The 22,606-nt window shown below is 29.8% G+C and overlaps 1 protein-coding gene across 1 annotated transcript; it reads right to left on the reverse strand.

Annotated features, from left to right (window-relative positions):
- Positions 1 to 4,714: 4,714 nt before the first annotated feature.
- LOC132934167 (uncharacterized) lies at positions 4,715 to 5,386 on the reverse strand. Its single transcript, XM_061000441.1, has one exon. It carries the CDS (start codon positions 5,378 to 5,380, stop codon positions 4,715 to 4,717), a length of 666 nt encoding a protein of 221 aa, XP_060856424.1. The 5' UTR covers positions 5,381 to 5,386.
- Positions 5,387 to 22,606: the final 17,220 nt, after the last annotated feature.

The raw sequence follows: 22,606 nt of genomic DNA on the forward strand, positions 1-22,606 counted from the left end.
AATTATATTTTTTTTCTGAGCGTCAGCTTCGAACTCGCTACCCATAAACCTAATTGACCTACGCCTTACTTATCGGGACACACTATTGAGATACTAAGCAAATGGATATATAGTCTATTATAACTATGAACAGTTGTTTGGTTGTTTACCTACTTAGCAGACAATAAATGTGTATTATATTTACTTTTCAACAATTATTATAAAAAATATATATATAAACAGCACATTATATTATACTATTATAATATTATATTATATTATGAACGTTTTCAAAAAATGTAACACACAAAGTTTATTGGTAGACAAAGCAGATATACAATACAAATTGATCATCAAAATATTGTATCAATGTTATGAGCTTTAGTATATTCAAATACTTCACACCATTTAAGTTCTAATTTAACCGAATTTTTTTGCCATTAATGAATTCGTCATTAAAACATTTGTTGTACATGACTGAATTCATCGAATAAGTTATCTTCATCCAATTTTCAAATTAGAATTATTTTGGGTCGTTTTTTTGTATACAATGATATTATATACTGTTGTAGTAAAAAATTCTATCTATTTAAGAAGAATGTGTGGCCAAACATAATTATTAATTTATACAGGCAGATGACAAAATGAATATATAAATACGCATACAGTAACTACAATCTATAGTACCTCCTATCCTATGTGCAAAATATAATCTCCGAGACTTCACGTTCACATCTGCCTAAGCAATGAGACGTACAAGTTTAAAGCCAATAGATGTCTCGGATAATTTAATATGACACTTAATGTCCAGACACGCGAAGTTACTGCATGCGATATCACAAAACAATAGTCTATGTGTCGTCACTTTGTTACTCCCATAGTCTATCAAGTTGATATACACGAGACTACCTAGTTTAATCGCATTGAGTTCTCATAGAGTGCACCAAGTTAATAATATCCAGAAAAAAAAAACTTTGATTAATTATATTTTTTTTCTGAGCGTCAGATTCGAACTCGCTACCCATAAACCTAATTGACCTACGCCTAACTTATCGGGACACACTATTGAGATACTAAGCAAATGGATATTTAGTCTATTATAACTATGAACAGTTGTTTGGTTGTTTACCTACTTAGCATACAATAAATGTGTATTATATTTACTTTTCAACAATTATTATAAAAAAATATATATATAAACAGCACATTATATTATACTATTATAATATTATATTATATTATGAACGTTTTCAAAAAATGTATCACACAAAGTTTATTGGTAGACATAGCAGATATATAATACAAATTGATCATCAAAATATTGTATCAATGTTATGAGCTTTAGTATATTCAAATATTTCACAACATTTAAGTTCTAATTTAACCGAATTTTTTTGCCATTAATGAATTCGCCATTAAAACATTTGTTGTATATGACTGAATTCATCGAATAAGTTATCTTCATCCAATTTTCAAATTAGAATTATTTTGGGTCGTTTTTTTGTATACAATGATATTATATACTGTTGTAGTAAAAAATTCTATCTATTTAAGAAGAATGTGTGGCCAAACATAATTATAAATTTATACAGGCAGATGACAAAATGAATATATAAATACGCGTACAGTAACTACAATCTATAGTACCTCCTACCCTATGTGCAAAATATAATCTCCGAGACTTCACGTTCATATCTGCCTAAGCAATGAGACGTACAAGTTTAAAGCCAATAGATGTCTCGGATAATTTAATATGACACTTAATGTCCAGACACGCGAAGTTACTGCATGCGATATCACAAAACAATAGTCTATGTGTCGTCACTTTGTAACTCCCATAGTCTATCAAGTTGATATACACGAGACTACCTAGTTTAATCGCATTGAGTTCTCATAGAGTGCACCAAGTTAATAATATCCAGAAAAAAAAAACTTTGATTAATTATATTTTTTTCTGAGCGTCAGATTCGAACTCGCTACCCATAAATCTAATTGACCTACGCCTAACTTATCGGGACACACTATTGAGATACTAAGCAAATGGATATTTAGTCTATTATAACTATGAACAGTTGTTTGGTTGTTTACCTACTTAGCAGACAATAAATGTGTATTATATTTACTTTTCAACAATTATTATAAAAAAATTTATATATAAACAGCACATTATATTATACTATTATAATATTATATTATATTATGAACGTTTTCAAAAAAATGTATCACACAAAGTTTATTGGTAGACAAAGCAGATATACAATACAAATTGATCATCAAAATATTGTATCAATGTTATGAGCTTTAGTATATTCAAATATTTCACACCATTTAAGTTCTAATTTAACCGAATTTTTTTGCCATTAATGAATTCGCCATTAAAACATTTGTTGTATATGACTGAATTCATCGAATAAGTTATCTTCATCCAATTTTCAAGTTAGAATTATTTTAGGTCGTTTTTTTTTTATACAATGATATTATATACTGTTGTAGTAAAACATTCTATCTATTTAAGAAGAATGTGTGGCCAAACATAATTATTAATTTATACAGGCAGATGACAAAATGAATATATAAATACGCGTACAGTAATGTTATGATCTAGCAATTGAGCTAACTGCTTAGTTCATAAGTTGCAGGTAGCAAGACCCTTGGTAAAGGATTTCTCAGGTAGGTTTGACAAAATAATTAGACTTGTTGAAAAGTTAAGTTGTTTATTAAATTTCTTCTGCATAAAATATTCTAAGTCCAATTTGACAAGTTGTTATGTTGTCTCTCGCGAAGGTGCTCGTCTGTACTATGGTGAAACACGTCTAATCTACAGGCTGTTCGGGTCTGGTTTTATAGGGCCTCTTGCTCTCCCACTTCCCCCTAGTCTATCGATTTATCTGCGGATTTCACAGGACGTTGTTCAATTAATCATTGATACATTCCCACGTCTGGTTATTCCGACAATCGTATCCTGTTATCGTATTTGCGATATATGTCATACGCCATCCGTTACTTTCCAGATACTATGCACTTCATACATATATATATATATGCATATTCCATAACAATATTTAATTATTATATTCACGCATTTAAGGTGAGATTGTATTACCTATTGTAATGAGATAATTAAGATTAAATATTTAATTGTTATATTCATATATTTAGAATTGAAGGTGAGATTATAGTAATGAGATAACAAGATTCGCATTGCCCTCTCAGTATCCTCCCATAGGTTTTCTATTTGCAGATATGACTTTGATTAATGTGCCATTGTTTATCTAGTTTTTTATGTTGCCAAATGTAGCTGAAGGCGGAACGATCACAATAATATATTATGTGTATTATTGGGTTCGTTACACCTCCCCTCTTAAAGTCATATTTTACTGTCTAAACATTAAAATGTGGCTCAATTCTTAATATTCAGTACAAGCACCTTCCCTAATTTACAATTTTACATTCATAAGTTGTTACAATCATGTTTACAATAATTATCATTTTACAATTACATATTTGGTTACATTATTTCGTTATTGTTTTCAAAAATATACGTACAATCCACAATATATTTTTGTTACATTGATTTTCAACATTAAGTACAATTTATCAAAAAATTACATTATATCATTATTAATTATTATCTATGTTAGTTTAATTTAATAACATATATATATATATTTTTTTTTTTCTTTTTCTACAACATCACTTATTTTAGTGTTAGTATTTATAATATCATTGCTTAAAGCTAATACAATATTTTCTTTTTGTCTACATAATATATATATACTTTCCTTATGTATTTCATCTCCAACACCGTGTTAATTACATTAATTAATAAATTTATAATCATATATATTTTCTTTTTACCTTAGTTCTATATTTTACCTTTATTTCCCACCTGTTTTCTTATGCATATATTTTATTATATATTTTTACTCCTTGTATATATATATCTTCCATTTTAAAATTTCTAAATTCTTTTTATCTAATTTTAGTTTGTTAATCTATTCCTCTTTATTTTTTTTTTTCTTTTCTACAATATCGTTTGAATTTATCTTATTTACTGCGGACCTATCACCCAAACATACTATTTAATCAAAGTTGTGTTTGTGGTATAGATCAGTATTAAAATGATTTTATCTTTATTTATCCTTAAAAAAAATTTTTTTTTTTTTCTTTATCTTGTTAATTCAAGTTCTTGACGCTTACCTTACTATTTAACGAAAGTATAAGTTGACGTCAAGACTAAATTAGCAAGATATTGAATGTATACTTTTCTTATTGAGATTTGTTAACTTCATTTGAACGATTGTATGATCCATTCAAAAGTTCGTTTATATGCACAACTATTAAATGTATCACCAATTGATCAAATGTCTATATATATTTTTTTTCTATTAGATTACTTGGCACAGTACTACATTCCAATCCGATTTCCATCCGAATTGATTCCTATTTTCTATTTCGGAGATTTTTTATTTTTTGCATGGGACATAACATTATTTCACCGATCATAATTTAAACGTATCGATCAACTGACATAATGCTATTTCCCCCACCTAATTTTAAATTTTACTTTCTCCTCTGTAATTAAATTAATTTTAATTTTACCATAACATACTTATTACAAAATTATACTCATATTATTATATAATAATTTTTTTTTTCTATAACTAATCTTATCCTGTTAGATTGACCGTCTTACAAAAACAAAATTTAAAAAAAAAAATTCATTTAATTATAATTAATTAAAATATTTTATTAAATTCGCGTATCCTTGTTTCCTCAAAACCATATTGAATATACACTTCGTGAACCTCACGTCCATTTTCGGGTCGTGAGCGTAAGTCATTCTATGTTTTTTTGGACACATTATACTGTGAGTTTCCTCCAAATTCAACATTCTACCATTTTTCCCAAATGAACCTATTTCATATTTAAATATAATTTCTTTTGTCTTTAGTTTTTCTAATTTAATTGTAAATTCTTTTGTAAGATGTTCATCATAACAAGTTATATTCAAAATTTCAAATTTATCTATTTCCATTCTTTGCAAAATGTTCCTATCAGAATGCCCATTCCACACTACTATTACGTTTATTTTATCTCCCATTGAAATATATCTTTCAATATATTCTGGTTTTAAATTATTTAAACTAGAAGTCATACTTTTTTCGAGTTGCGCTAAACAAGCCTCCTGTAGTACCTGTTTACAGCTTAGTATCCGCTTGATTTCCCTTTTGGCCAACAGTAATTCATGAACTTTCATTTCTCTTACTTGTTCATGAAGTGGCAAAAGTAGCGGTCTCCCTTCTAGCTTTCGAATTTTGCACTTGTTCAGGCTGTTCGAAATTGCTCCGGATATTACCACTATACTCGTTCTATTCATCATGGTGAACTCAAAATCCATGATTACGAATTTGACTTCCTTTCTATTGTAAAATTTATTATTAAATTTTAACATTTATTTCATATTATATTATTATATATATATATATTTTTTTTTTTTTTTTTTTATTATTCTTATTATTTCTTATATACTTATCCTTATAATGATTGTTAATATTATCGTTTATATTTTATAGTATATCATTTTAATACTTAACTTACATATTATATTATTTATTATGTATTAATTATATTTTACTTTATTTGCGGTAATACGCTTTGTGCCTGTTCCACTTGAATAACACCTTTAGCTGTGTTACTTGCGGTTTCCGCATAAAACTTACTTTTTCCCATTCGTACCATTTCATACCGAGGTTGCCTTAACGAAGTTAGTTTACATTTATATGTTATATATATTACAAATAGTAACATTAATGAGAATACTAATAATCCTATCGTTAGATACAACAAATAGTTGCGCTTATCGTTTATTATGTCCTGTCCCGACTGTTTTTCTATTTCACTATCTATCATGTCCTGTACCTCGTCAAGTGAATGTGCTATTTCGTGAATTTGCTCTAGTTTGTGATTATCTTCCTTAATTACTAACCTAGGTAGGTTTATATTTTTTATTTTACTAGGAATCGTAAATACTAAACTTCCCGATCCTATTTGTGGAATAAAATTTACGTAGTATTTAGATTTTATATACTGGGTCGGATTCAAAATTATATCATTTCCGTATGCCCTACAATCTGGAGTCAGTGTAATCAATCCTTGATTTTTTATCTTTTGTATATACGGTTCCGTATTTCCCCGACATGCAATAGTTAATGTTTCGCCTCTAGTCGTATATATCCACGTATTTGCGTACCTTAATTTATAAAAAATGTCTTTTGATAAAATCAACACTCCTGCCTCACATGTTTCTGGTAATATATCTGGGTTTTTAAATAACGATATTTCGCATGGGTTTTTATTATTTGAATGAACAACAGGTGAAAATTCTGGACATATTGTAAACATTTCTGTTTCTGTGCAATGTAATAGTTGCGTTTCAGTAAAAGTTGTATATTGTTCACGATTTTTCGTAATCCCTACATATTGGAATTCTGGCTTAAGAATAATGCTATGGTTTTTATCCAACACTCCGTTTATAGTTGTTTTTACAGGTTGTGGTATTGGTAATATTTTATATAACGTTAGCTCTAATTCTGTTACCAGTGGTATTTTAATTACAAAAACTATCTGATTTCCACTATAGAATACTGCCATTTTAGTGATTTTACTTAATTCGTATATTTCGCTTGGGTTAGTACCCTTAGGTAAATTCAAATTAATTGGTAATTTTAATTTAATTTGCGTTAAATGATTCGCCAACTCGCGTGGTGTCATTAAACTAGGGTGTAATACTCCCGTTCTTGCTGCCGAAATTACCGAATTTATCGTTGTTGTTTCATACGAATATTGTGCAATTAATGCTGTGAATATACCGTGTATTCTATTAGACAAAATTAACGTTTCAAGTGTATTTGTTTTATTAACTAGTTCTCCAATTTTTGCTGAAATTGTTTCTTGTTTGTTTACCAATTCCTCATATAATTTATTCATTTCCCCTGATGTCGAACTTATACCTTTCACTGCTGACTTAACTACCGTGGTCTGATCTTTAAGTACATGTAACATGCGTTCGTTAGTTTTTTCTATTTTATTTATTTCTTCTATTGATTCCCTCGCACAATCATCATCGCATACTCCGAACAATGTTTTCATTGCTGACCCTACGAAATTAATTAATCCCCGTTTTCTCCTATTTATTTCTGTGGTCGTTTCTCCTACATGCTCTGTATATCTGCCTATCGACTCGTACATTTTCTCCCGTTGGACCGAAATTTCTTGGAACATAATCTTAAAAATATTATCAAGCCGTGAGCATATTTCGTATGCCGACATATTAGCTTTACAAAGGTTAGACATTATATTTATTTCTGCGTACAGTTTATCGTGTCTACTATCGTAATTTTGCAATGGCAAATAAGTGATTAATTGCCATGTAGCACCTGTTAAACGTACCATCCCATAGTTCTCGTAATACATCATTGTTTGATTTCTAAATTCGTCCACTGTATACGGTAGCTGTCCTTGACCCATTGTTATTAAAATAAACCTAAAATTATACATAATATATATTAGTTTCTAACTTATGTAAATTTTCCCTTTAGCATATATATCCCATGTCTTCCCCTCTCGGTTCTGGTTTCTCCAAATATGAAATTCTGCTGTCACAATGCATAAAGAATTTCATCCATTTATCTCCATTTGGCCATGTGTACGACCTTTCCTTTTTTTCTTTGAAACAATTAAGTGCCGTACTCGCCATACGTTTGAGAATTACTAATTGTTCTATTGACTCGTTCCCTGTCAGATCCGGAGGTTGCTCGTTCTCGTAGAATATTGTTGCAACACCCACCGGTCTCTCGCTGTCAATGTCAACAATTAATATTCCTACAATTACAACACACCACTTTTTTTTTTTTTTTTTACATTCTATTCCTTTAATTCCTATTAATATCTTAATTAATATTTTTATTCTAATGCCTTAATCTATCCATCACTATCCGTGAAACTATCTAATTCTGACATATTACTATTTACATTATCATTTATTCTACTATCTAATTCCATTTCTGCACGTATTTTACATATTTCCCATAATTCTAAATCTAAATTTTCATTATTCTCGTAAAATTCTTCTTGAACACGCTCCGCTAGGTTTATTAATGTCCTTAATTGTTCGTCTGTCTCCTCTCTTGTTATGATTGGTGGTACTAATTGCTGGAATATTATAGTGGCCACGCCTACCGGTCTAGCGTCATTTTGAACCCGCAGTGGTCGATCTATCGCCCGGTGGTATTGAAAAGGTAGATCTGAGACAAACTGGTTGTTTGGTATGTAGAACTGTCCTATCAACCATCTACAAAAATTCGCCATTTTCGCTTGCCTTTGGTTTGTAGTATCGATACCGTCCAGTCCACCATACTGTCCATTTATTAATGCGTCGAATGAATGTCGTTCTCTGTAGATGAACGGTTCTACCCCCATATATCTAAACAACTCTCTCTCTTTTATGTATTGCCCTTTTCTTTTCAATACCGCCACCAACAATCGACCCCCTGCCCGTTCAACCAAAGCTAGTTCGTACACCGGTTCTGACCATTCCCTACCATTTAGCACTATGCCTTGTATTGTTCCGTCCGTGTCATTTGTTAGGATTGTTCTTATTTGTTCATTCCTACAATTTTATTAATTTTATTAATTTCATATTCCTTAACTATTGATATTCTATTTTAACTTTATTAACTACTTTTAACTTAACTATTTTCAAATAATTATATGTTATTTACTATTTTCAAAACTCTGTTGTTTCTTCATTCGTGTTATCATTTACTCGGCGTTCAGTTAATGTATAATTACTTTTAATTTTATATCCTACTGCCACCAATATTATTGTCACCATAAAAATTATCATTGTATAATTTATTTCATTTCCTTTTTCCTGTTCTGTTCTAATAATATTGTTTGCTGTACTAGATTCTACTTTATTTTCGGTTTTTGCGATTACTGTTATATTCTGTTTGTGTCCCTTCATCATTTTAGTATAGACCTTTTTGAAAAAATTTTTTTGATAATATTCTTCAATTGACGTTGTTGAATTCCCCCTATCATTAACCATTTGTTTTAAAATTTTATAAACATCGATTTTCGGTGTCGTTGTTTTTTGTAACGTTTCGTTTTTAGATACTATTAATTTTTTATTTGTTTCTTCATTTGATTTGTTAACTTCGTGTATATATGTTGTTTCGTATTTCTTATCTTTCCCACCTATTAAATTAATCGTACAAAATTTTTGTAAATAATATGTTCTAGGTGCATTTAACACTTTATCTAATCTAATATAATTATCAGATAATTCGCATTTTATTTGAATAGTTTCGATATAATTTTTCTCATAGTCCAAATTTGGAATATAAAATTCGTCATCTACTTCTCCCGTGATATTAATAAAATCCAACTGTCCTCTGAGTTTTAATTCAATTATTTTTCCTATTAGATTTTCACTATCTGCCTCTCGTCCATTGAGCGTTATTGCGATCAAAAACCTATAATATTATTTTTATTTATTTATCAATTTATAGTAATTCTATGTTAGCTGCGCCATGCTTTATTAGTATATTATTAATCTATTAGCAACTTTATGTTAGGTTAGGTTAGGTTAGGTTAGGTTAGGTTAGGTTTAACCTTCATATTCTGGTATATTGTCATTAAAACTATTTGACACTCCTTGAATTTTGGTCCATAACCAACACAACCTATAATATATATATACTATTTATCATTTCACTATGCTACGACGTTCACATCCCACGTCGACTTTTTATTATCAGCATTATGCTATAAATACGATTCGTACTATATTAATTATTTCTACATTATCTCTATATACTGTTTCTATTATTATTTTACCGTTTTATTATTTATTTATTATTATAATACATAACCAATTATTTGTGGTATATTTAATCATTTTGTTCGTTATTTTTATCATCGTTTTCGTAATATTTTTTCACGTCGTTTTTGTGTATTGTTACTTTTTTTCGATTTCGTGATATAACTACGTTTTCTGAATCTAATACCTCCAAAATTTCGTATGGTCCCTTCCAAAATGGACTTAACTTATTCCTTTGAGTATGATCTTTGAGTAGTATTAAATTCCCTATCTCTAACGTTTCCGTTTTTACTTTTTTATCGTAATATTTTTTACTTTTTTCTTTACTTCTAATTAATCTCTCCCTGGCTATGTGATGTGCTTCCTGCAATTTTTGCTTTAAGTCATAAACGTAATCGTCATAATTATACCTAGGTTCTGGATTTGATTTCAACTTAACTGGAATATTAATCTCCCTACCATACAACAACGCGTACGGTTGATATTTCGTGGATGTATGCTCCGTTGAATTATATACGAACATTGCGTAAGGTAACAGCTCATCCCAATTGTCTAAACTTTTGCTCACATAGTGTCTTAAGTATTCTGCTAGCGATTTATGACTACGTTCAAGTGCGCCGTTCGAAGTCGGGTGATAAGAAGAAGTCTTAATCTTATTAATTTTTAACAACCTGCATACCTCCGTAAAAGTTTTACTAAGAAATTCGGTACCTTGGTCTGTCAAAACTGTTTCTGGGATACCATGTATACAAACAAAATTTGTTACAAATGCTTTAGCTACTACGTTCGCTGTATGACACTGTAAAGGTGTACCTAAACTAAACTTTGTCAAATCACATTGCATTGTCAATATATAGTTGTTGCCTAACCCCGTTGTAATTAATGGTCCTACAATGTCTAAAAATATTTTTTCAAATGGTTTTGTACTCGTTGTGGTGATAACCATCGGATATTGAATATGTTTGTTAGTATTTTTATTTGTTTGACAAGCTGCACAGTTTTTTATATACTCCTTCACTTCGTGTTTTAAATTTGGCCAATTAAACTGTTTCTTTATTTTTTTCATTGTTCTAGTAACTCCACCATGCCCCCCTAGTTTCGAATCGTGGAATTGTTTAAAAATAATTAATTTCTCTTCCTCACTGAATTCGAACTTGGTGCAAATTATTATTTCTATATTTGTATTACGAAAAATGTATCTTATCATTGACCTAATTTTAGCCCAATCTAGTCCGTCTTGTCGTCCTAATTGATTCATTGCTAATTTAGTTAACGAATGTTTTTCACAAAAATGTTTAAGATTCAATAATACTATGTGCACGTTTTCATACGTAGTTAATTGTTTTTGTTTTGTTTTTGTTATTAAAAATATTATGTATCTATCCCCATTTTTGAATTTTACTACGTCATCCAAATCTTTATTAGATTTCAACTTTTTGTCACGCCCGAATCGTGTTTTTAATTCGTAATTAATACCTGATCTAAAATTATAATATTTTTCTATTTCCGATACTATACTATATTCTGACGGTGAGTCTATTAACTCACCGTGTACTTCTTTAACATTTTTATTACTAATTATTGTAGTTTCTAATTTTTCTAGAAAGTTCGTATAACTTTCATCTTTAATTTCGCTAATATTATACATTCGCGATAGTGCATCAACATTAGTGTTTAATTTTCCCATTTTATAAATTATTTCATAATTATATTGTTCCAGTTCGATACGCCATCTTGCTAATCTAGATAACGGATCTTTTAAATTAAATAACCAAGATAACGGTCTATGGTCTGTTAGTATTGTAAACTTCCTACCATACAAGTACGGCCGGAATGTTTTTACGCCGAATATAATCGCTAAACATTCTAATTCTGTAGCTGAATAATTACATTCTGCTTTATTTAAAGTTCTCGAACTATAAGCTATTGGTAAATCCGATCCTACTGTACCTTGAGATAAAATTGCTCCTAATGCTTTACCACTAGCATCTGTCGTAAGTATAAATTGTTGTGTAAAGTCGGGATATTGCAAAATTGGTTCTGAACAAAGTATTTCTTTTAATTTATCAAAAGCTTTCTGACAATTTTCATCCCAATTAAACTTTACATCTTTTCTCAGTAGTTTCACCATTGGATTAGCTATAGCACTATAATTTTCTATGAACTTGCGATAGTATCCACTAAGACCTAAAAACTTTTTATTTGCTTAACGTTCTTAGGTACTGGAAAATGCATAACAGCTTCAACTTTCTTTTTATCTGGTTTTATACCCTCATCTGTAATTACATGACCTAAAAATAAACATTCCCGTTGTAAAAAACTACATTTATCTGGTTCTATTTTTAGATTATGAATACGTAATCGTTCAAATACGTTAATTAATTTATCATTATGATCTTGTAAGTTCTTCGCATATACTATTATGTCATCCAAATAAACTAAACATTTAATTCCTATCAACCCTGACAACACATTCGTCATCATTTTTTGAAATGTTGCTGGAGCTGAGCTTAAACCCATAACTAAACGTTTAAATTGATAATGACCTTGTCCCGTGGAAAAAGCTGTAAGCTCCTTCGAATCTCTTGATAATGGAACTTGAAAATAACCTGACTTTAAATCTAATAGACTAAACAGTTGGCATTGCCCCAATTGGTCTAAGATTTCCGTAATATTTGGTAATGGGTGAAATTCATTTAAAGTTACTTCATTAAGTGCTCTAAAATCTATAACTATTCTGAACTTTTGTTTTCCCGAGGCATCCTCCTTCTTCTTTACTAGTATTAGAGGTGCATTAAAAGGACTCATTGATCTCTCTATAATTTCGTCTTTCATCATTTGACCTATTTGTCGTTCTATTTCGTCATGTTGTGAAAACGGTAAACGGTACGGTTTTTTATAAATTGGTTTTAAATCCTTAGGTACTTTTATTACATGTTCTGCTGCCGTTGTACACGTAAGATTATCCCCCTCTATATGAAAAATATCTGCGTAATTTTCACAAATTCTTATTATTGATTTTCGTTCATCAATATTCAAATGCTCCGTCCTAATCAATGTTTTTATTTTGCTCGCGCGGTCAATGTCAATTTTGTTGTCATATGCTACGTTATCGATGTGTGCTACTATGTCATCCTCGTATGATATTTTACGGACTTGACCTACATTGATACTTTGCGTCACTTCCGATATATTCAACACACTTATCGTTATTTTTCCGTTTCTAACTGTATTATAAATATTCGCGCAATATACATCTGGTGATAACTCTTGTTTATTAATTAATATATTTTTATTATTCATTGCTTTATTTGCGATATCTATTTCCACTACTGTTTCCGAACGTGGTTTTAAAATAAAGCATACACTGTTTTCGTTTTCTACTTTATTTTCATTTATTGTTATCGTATTGTTAGCTATATCTATAACTGCGTGATTATCCATCAAAAACTTGTGTCCCAATATGCCTTCTCCTTCTATTGGAAACGTTTTGTTTACTACATAAAATTCTGTTTCGAATGCTGTTTTATTTATTATTAAATATATTTTTGCTTTACCTATTGTTGAGACTATTTTTTCATTAATACCTTTTAAATAAATCTTGTCTTTTTCGTTAATTTCTGTATCCCCCTTTAGTGCATTAATTTTAATGATATTTAATTCCGCCCCCGTGTCTACTAATAATTTAATTTGTTCCTTATTAAAACTAGGTGATTTTAAAGTAATGTGATTTTCTATTAATTTAGTTGTGATGTGAAAACATCGTTTTGTGGCGATTGCATTATCTCTTGGACAAGCCTGACGCCCACTGGAACTTGCCCTTTGGAATTTTTTGAATTATTTTTCTCGTTTTTCTGTTTTGTAAAACAGTTCGAAATTTCATGCCCTATTTTGTTACAATAACTACAATGCAAATTCTGAACACCCGTATTGTTTCTATTACTATTACCACTTCCAGAATTACGCGTACTATTATCACGATTGTTGTTATGTGTATTTGCTCGGTCGTTTCCGCTTGATCGACCGTTCGTTTGCCAGCATTCTCTTGCGATATGATTTGTTTTCCCACACGTGTAACAACCAGTGTTACTTCTATTCTGATTATTACCAAAATTATTTCGCTGATTATTATTTTCGTTATAATTTTGTCTATAATTGTTACTATATCCGCCGCGATTATTAGAATTACTGTATCCTGTACGATTACTGTATCCGTTACGATTATTATTATCAAAATTACTGTATCCGTTACGATTATTATTATTAAAGTTACTGTATCCTCCACGATTAATATTTTTATTAAATTTATTATATCCGTAATTATACCCATTTTGATTATTAAAATTATTATTTCTGCCGTTTTGATTCATGTGCCCGTTATTACTACGGTAAAGTGTATTATTTTTACCATTATTATTCTGTTGCTTTGTATTATCCCCATTTACACCCTGATTTTCGTTTTTACTAAAACTTTGACTTTCCGCATTATTCTGCAATTTTTCTATACTCATTCTAGAATTATATTCGATTTCTTCGTCAAGAGCTATTTGTATACATTCCTCTAAGGACTTAGGACTTCTTGCTTTCAGTACTATATATAAGTGATTTGGTAACCCCGTCATAAATATAATCATAGTCTGTTTCTTTGTTTGGTTTTTTACTACAGTTTCCTCAGCTTTGTTCAACCCTATGGTACTAGCTGCACATAATTTGTAATATAATTCTTCGATTCTATTCGCAAATTTCGCTACGCTTTCCCCTTCTGCCATACGTGCCGTATTTAAACCTATTGATAAAGCCCTTTCCGAAATTTTATGCTCGAATGCCCCTTGTAAAATTGATTTTATTGCTTCCCAAGAATCTAACGTGCGATATTTAGTTACTTCCAAAGCATTTCCTGCTAATTTAGAAGTTATAATTTTTAACAATAGTTGTTTGTCTATCTCCGTAATATCGTTGAGTGCTATCTCACATGTATTTATAAATTCTGCTACGTCTTTTTTACCCGTGCAAATTGGAATCATAGAAACTGCTTTGTCTAAATCCATCTTATATTTTATGTTTGCTACTTTTTTCCTAGTTATTTGTTCTAATTGAACGTGTTTTACACCTGGATCAGATCTAGAGCCTGATCTACCCGATAATTTTTGTTTTACACTTTTCTGTGGGGTAAGTACTTTACCTAATTCCTCCGTTTGACTTAAAGTCCTAAAATAATTTTTTCCAGTAACGTTGTCTATACCTTCTATTATCTCTGTAGTATCTATTAAAAATTCCTCTTTTATTGTCTTATTTTTCCTCACTACTTCTTTTCCTAATCTTTTATTTTTAACTAGTTCTATCGATTCATCCGAAGAACTACTTTCAATATCTGAATTACCCGATTCTTTATTCATATATATATTCAATAATTTCTAATATCATTTAAAAATATTTAATTTATTTAACTCGACATGTATTCTCCTCATATATTCTATATATCATATGCGTACGATTTATTCACGTACGCCGCGTCGTATTGTGTAGTGTATACACACACTCTCACACAGAAAATGCCCGTATTTTTACGTAACCCTGTCGTTGCGTAATTTCTATCGCTCTCCCTACGATATATAACAAGTTTTGGGTATTAGAATATCATTAATATTGGGTAGCTACTCCAACTTAATAAATATTTTAATATCCAACTTCTTATTAATCCTTACAATTACATCTAATTATTCTATTACTTATTACAATTTTAATTATCTATTTATCGAAATATTACTGCTATATTTTATTACTATACTTATTCTATGCTAGCCTTCCTATTACTTCCACTTGTAATATTTTTCCCAATTTATTTCTTTCAATCTAATTTTCTTTGTCTACAATTTTTCAACATTAATACTTCAATTCCATACACCTATATATAAGGTCATATACTGCCTTTAAGACACAATTTTAACTTTATTTCAGTTTATTCACAAAAAAAATCTTTTTTATACTTCAAATACAAAAACTCTTTATATACTTTATCTCAATATTTCAACTTCAATATTCTTCTATATTATTCCCATGTAAATCTTCTTTATACTTCAAAACAAAATCTCTTTATATACTTTATCTCAATATTTCAACTTCAATATTCTCTATATTATTCACATGTAAATCTTCTTTATACTTCAAAACAAAATCTCTTTATATACTTTATCTCAATATTTCAACTTCAATATTCTCTATATTATTCACATGTAAATCTTCTTTATACTTCAAAACAAAATCTCTTTATATACTTTATCTCAATATTTCAACTTCAATATTCTCTATATTATTCACAAAACATTTGATCATTTAATTATTCAATAGGTACCTATATTTCCAACAAAAATCATCAATTATTCAACAATTGACTAACAATTAATTCACTTCAAATTTGTATTTCAATAATCACTTTTTTACTTTATTTATCAACTTATTACATTTATTCAACTGCTACGCGTGCATTCATATGTATATTTTCCCAATATTTTCTCTATAAAATTCCATATTTTTTCTATTACTTTTTCAATTAACTATAGTATTCCCTTACTATTTCATTTGTTGATTCCTTTTTAATTTAACTATTTATTTCAACACAGATCAGTCTACTGCTGTCTATCTTACCACAATTATATATATATTTCTTTTTCAACAACTTATATTTTTCTTTCTTTACTATATAATACAACAACTTATTATATGCACCTTCACCAAAATCAAAACTAAAAAATTTTTACCGCTGGCTTCCTTAAAAAAACCAACGTGAGACGTGTACCCAAGCTACAATTCTATATGTAATTACAACTTAATTATTTAACTCACATAATCCCTGCACCTACTGCTCTGTTCATTGTTTTTTTTCCTAGTCTGCTTTCCTGTCTTTAATTCTGTTCGTCACTTCCCGGAGTCGTCAAGGGTGATTGGTCCTCGACTGTGACTTTGAAAGTTGCCTCCGTGTAGTTGATTTGAATCGAGCTCTGCGTCACTCCTGCACTTCCTCCACTGATTTCCGCTGCTTTGACTGCTCGACTCGCCTCAATTCCTTGGAAGTTCCGTACTCGACTGCGCCAGTGTTATGATCTAGCAATTGAGCTAACTGCTTAGTTCATAAGTTGCAGGTAGCAAGACCCTTGGTAAAGGATTTCTCAGGTAGGTTTGACAAAATAATTAGACTTGTTGAAAAGTTAAGTTGTTTATTAAATTTCTTCTGCATAAAATATTCTAAGTCCAATTTGACAAGTTGTTATGTTGTCTCTCGCGAAGGTGCTCGTCTGTACTATGGTGAAACACGTCTAATCTACAGGCCGTTCGGGTCTGGTTTTATAGGGCCTCTTGCTCTCCCACTTCCCCCTAGTCTATCGATTTATCTGCGGATTTCACAGGACGTTGTTCAATTAATCATTGATACATTCCCACGTCTGGTTATTCCGACAATCGTATCCTGTTATCGTATTTGCGATATATGTCATACGCCATCCGTTACTTTCCAGATACTATGCACTTCATACATATATATATATATGCATATTCCATAACAATATTTAATTATTATATTCACGCATTTAAGGTGAGATTGTATTACCTATTGTAATGAGATAATTAAGATTAAATATTTAATTGTTATATTCATATATTTAGAATTGAAGGTGAGATTATAGTAATGAGATAACAAGATTCGCATTGCCCTCTCAGTATCCTCCCATAGGTTTTCTTTTTGCAGATATGACTTTGATTAATGTGCCATTGTTTATCTAGTTTTTTATGTTGCCAAATGTAGCTGAAGGCGGAACGATCACAATAATATATTATGTGTATTATTGGGTTCGTTACAGTAACTACAATCTATAGTACCTCCTACCCTATGTGCAAAATATAATCTCCGAGACTTCACGTTCACATCTGCCTAAGCAATGAGACGTACAAGTTTAAAGCCAATAGATGTCTCGGATAATTTAATATGACACTTAATGTCCAGACACGCGAAGTTACTGCATGCGATATCACAAAACAATAGTCTATGTGTCGTCACTTTGTAACTCCCATAGTCTATCAAGTTGATATACACGAGACTACCTAGTTTAATCGCATTGAGTTCTCATAGAGTGCACCAAGTTAATAATATCCAGAAAAAAAAAACTTTGATTAATTATATTTTTTTTCTGAGCGTCAGATTCGAACTCGCTACCCATAAACCTAATTGACCTACGCCTAACTTATCGGGACACACTATTGAGATACTAAGCAAATGGATATTTAGTCTATTATAACTATGAACAGTTGTTTGGTTGTTTACCTACTTAGCAGACAATAAATGTGTATTATATTTACTTTTCAACAATTATTATAAAAAAATATATATATAAACAGCACATTATATTATACTATTATAATATTATATTATATTATGAACGTTTTCAAAAAAATGTATCACACAAAGTTTATTGGTAGACAAAGCAGATATACAATACAGATTGATCATCAAAATTTTGTATCAATGTTTTGAGCTTTAGTATATTCAAATATTTCACACCATTTAAGTTCTAATTTAACCGAATTTTTTTGCCATTAATGAATTCGCCATTAAAACATTTGTTGTACATGACTGAATTCATCGAATAAGTTGTCTTCATCCAATTTTCAAGTTAGAATTATTTTGGGTCGTTTTTTTGTATACAATGATATTATATACTGTTGTAGTAAAAAATTCTATCTATTTAAGAAGAATGTGTGGCCAAACATAATTATTAATTTATACAGGCAGATGACAAAATGAATATATAAATACGCATACAGTAACTACAATCTATAGTACCTCCTACCCTATGTGCAAAATATAATCTCCGAGACTTCACGTTCACACCTGCCTAAGCAATGAGACGTACAATTTTAAAGCCAATAGATGTCTCGGATAATTTATCATGACACTTAATGTCCAGACACGCGAAGTTACTGCATGCGATATCACAAAACAATAGTCTATGTGTCGTCACTTTGTAACTCCCATAGTCTATCAAGTTGATATACACGAGACTACCTAGTTGAATCGCATTGAGTTCTCATAGAGTGCACCAAGTTAATAATATCCAGAAAAAAAAAACTTTGATTAATTATATTTTTTTTCTGAGCGTCAGATTCGAACTCGCTACCCATAAACCTAATTGACCTACGACTAACTTATCGGGACACACTATTGAGATACTAAGCAAATGGATATTTAGTCTATTATAACTATGAACAGTTGTTTGGTTGTTTACCTACTTAGCATACAATAAATGTGTATTATATTTACTTTTCAACAATTATTATAAAAAAATATATATGTAAACAACACATTATATTATACTATTATTATATTATATTATATTATGAACGTTTTCAAAAAAATGTATCACACAAAGTTTATTGGTAGACATAGCAGATATATAATACAAATTGATCATCAAAATATTGTATCAATGTTATGAGCTTTAGTATATTCAAATATTTCACACCATTTAAGTTCTAATTTAACCGAATTTTTTTGCCATTAATGAATTCGCCATTAAAACATTTGTTGTGTATGACTGAATTCATCGAATAAGTTATCTTCATCCAATTTTCAAATTAGAATTATTTTGGGTCGTTTTTTTGTATACAATGATATTATATACTGTTGTAGTAAAAAATTCTAACTATTTAAGAAGAATGTGTGGCCAAACATAATTATTAATTTATACAGGCAGATGACAAAATGAATATATAAATACGCATGCAGTAACTACAATCTATAGTACCTCCTACCCTATGTGCAAAATATAATCTCCGAGACTTCACGTTCACACCTGCCTAAGCAATGAGACGTACAAGTTTAAAGCCAATAGATGTCTCGGATAATTTAATATGACACTTAATGTCCAGACACGCGAAGTTACTGCATGCGATATCACAAAACAATAGTCTATGTGTCGTCACTTTGTAACTCCCATAGTCTATCAAGTTGATATACACGAGACTACCTAGTTGAATCGCATTGAGTTCTCATAGAGTGCACCAAGTTAATAATATCCAGAAAAAAAAAACTTTGATTAATTATATTTTTTTTCTGAGCGTCAGATTCGAACTCGCTACCCATAAACCTAATTGACCTACGCCTAACTTATCGGTACACACTATTGAGATACTAAGCAAATGGATATTTCGTCTATTATAACTATGAACAGTTGTTTGGTTGTTTACCTACTTAGCAGACAATAAATGTGTATTATATTTACTTTTCAACAATTATTATAAAAAAATATATATATAAACAACACATTATATTATACTATTATAATATTATATTATATTATGAACGTTTTCAAAAAAATGTATCACACAAAGTTTATTGGTAGACATAGCAGATATATAATACAAATTGATCATCAAAATATTGTATCAATGTTATGAGCTTTAGTATATTCAAATATTTCACACCATTTAAGTTCTAATTTAACCGAATTTTTTTGCCATTAATGAATTCGCCATTAAAACATTTGTTGTGTATGACTGAATTCATCGAATAAGTTATCTTCATCCAATTTTCAAATTAGAATTATTTTGGGTCGTTTTTTTGTATACAATGATATTATATACTGTTGTAGTAAAAAATTCTAACTATTTAAGAAGAATGTGTGGCCAAACATAATTATTAATTTATACAGGCAGATGACAAAATGAATATATAAATACGCATGCAGTAACTACAATCTATAGTACCTCCTACCCTATGTGCAAAATATAATCTCCGAGACTTCACGTTCACACCTGCCTAAGCAATGAGACGTACAAGTTTAAAGCCAATAGATGTCTCGGATAATTTAATATGACACTTAATGTCCAGACACGCGAAGTTACTGCATGCGATATCACAAAACAATAGTCTATGTGTCGTCACTTTGTAACTCCCATAGTCTATCAAGTTGATATACACGAGACTACCTAGTTGAATCGCATTGAGTTCTCATAGAGTGCACCAAGTTAATAATATCCAGAAAAAAAAAACTTTGATTAATTATATTTTTTTTCTGAGCGTCAGATTCGAACTCGCTACCCATAAACCTAATTGACCTACGCCTAACTTATCGGTACACACTATTGAGATACTAAGCAAATGGATATTTAGTCTATTATAACTATGAACAGTTGTTTGGTTGTTTACCTACTTAGCAGACAATAAATGTGTATTATATTTACTTTTCAACAATTATTATAAAAAAATATATATATAAACAGCACATTATATTATACTATTATAATATTATATTATATTATGAACGTTTTCAAAAAAATGTATCACACAAAGTTTATTGGTAGACAAAGCAGATATACAATACAGATTGATCATCAAAATTTTGTATCAATGTTTTGAGCTTTAGTATATTCAAATATTTCACACCATTTAAGTTGTAATTTAACCGAATTTTTTTGCCATTAATGAATTCGCCATTAAAACATTTGTTGTACATGACTGAATTCATCGAATAAGTTGTCTTCATCCAATTTTCAAGTTAGAATTATTTTGGGTCGTTTTTTTGTATACAATAATATTATATACTGTTGTAGTAAAACATTCTATCTATTTAAGAAGAATGTGTGGCCAAACATAATTATTAATTTATACAGGCAGATGACAAAATGAATATATAAATACGCGTACAGTAACTACAATCTATAGTACCTCCTACCCTATGTGCAAAATATAATCTCCGAGACTTCACGTTCACATCTGCCTAAGCAATGAGACGTACAAGTTTAAAGCCAATAGATGTCTCGGATAATTTAATATGACACTTAATGTCCAGACACGCGAAGTTACTGCATGCGATATCACAAAACAATAGTCTATGTGTCGTCACTTTGTAACTCCCATAGTCTATCAAGTTGATATACACGAGACTACCTAGTTTAATCGCATTGAGTTCTCATAGAGTGCACCAAGTTAATAATATCCAGAAAAAAAAAACTTTGATTAATTATATTTTTTTTCTGAGCGTCAGATTCGAACTCGCTACCCATAAACCTAATTGACCTACGCCTAACTTATCGGGACACACTATTGAGATACTAAGCAAATGGATATTTAGTCTATTATAACAATGAACAGTTGTTTGGTTGTTTACCTACTTAGCAGACAATAAATGTGTATTATATTTACTTTTCAACAATTATTATAAAAAAATATATATATAAACAGCACATTATATTATACTATTATAATATTATATAATATTATGAACGTTTTCAAAAAAATGTAACACACAAAGTTTATTGGTAGACAAAGCAGATATACAATACAAATTGATCATCAAAATATTGTATCAATGTTATGAGCTTTAGTATATTCAAATATTTCACACCATTTAAGTTCTAATTTAACCGAATTTTTTTGCCATTAATGAATTCGCCATTAAAACATTTGTTGTATATGACTGAATTCATCGAATAAGTTATTTTCATCCAATTTTCAAGTTAGAATTATTTTAGGTCGTTTTTTTGTATACAATGATATTATATACTGTTGTAGTAAAACATTCTATCTATTTAAGAAGAATGTGTGGCCAAACATAATTATTAATTTATACAGGCAGATGACAAAATGAATATATAAATACGCATACAGTAACTACAATCTATAGTACCTCCTACCCTATGTGCAAAATATAATCTCCGAGACTTCACGTTCACACCTGACTAAGCAATGAG

This window comes from Metopolophium dirhodum, chromosome 1 (genome assembly GCF_019925205.1).
Source record: "Metopolophium dirhodum isolate CAU chromosome 1, ASM1992520v1, whole genome shotgun sequence".
Classification (NCBI taxonomy): Eukaryota; Metazoa; Arthropoda; class Insecta; order Hemiptera; family Aphididae; genus Metopolophium; species Metopolophium dirhodum.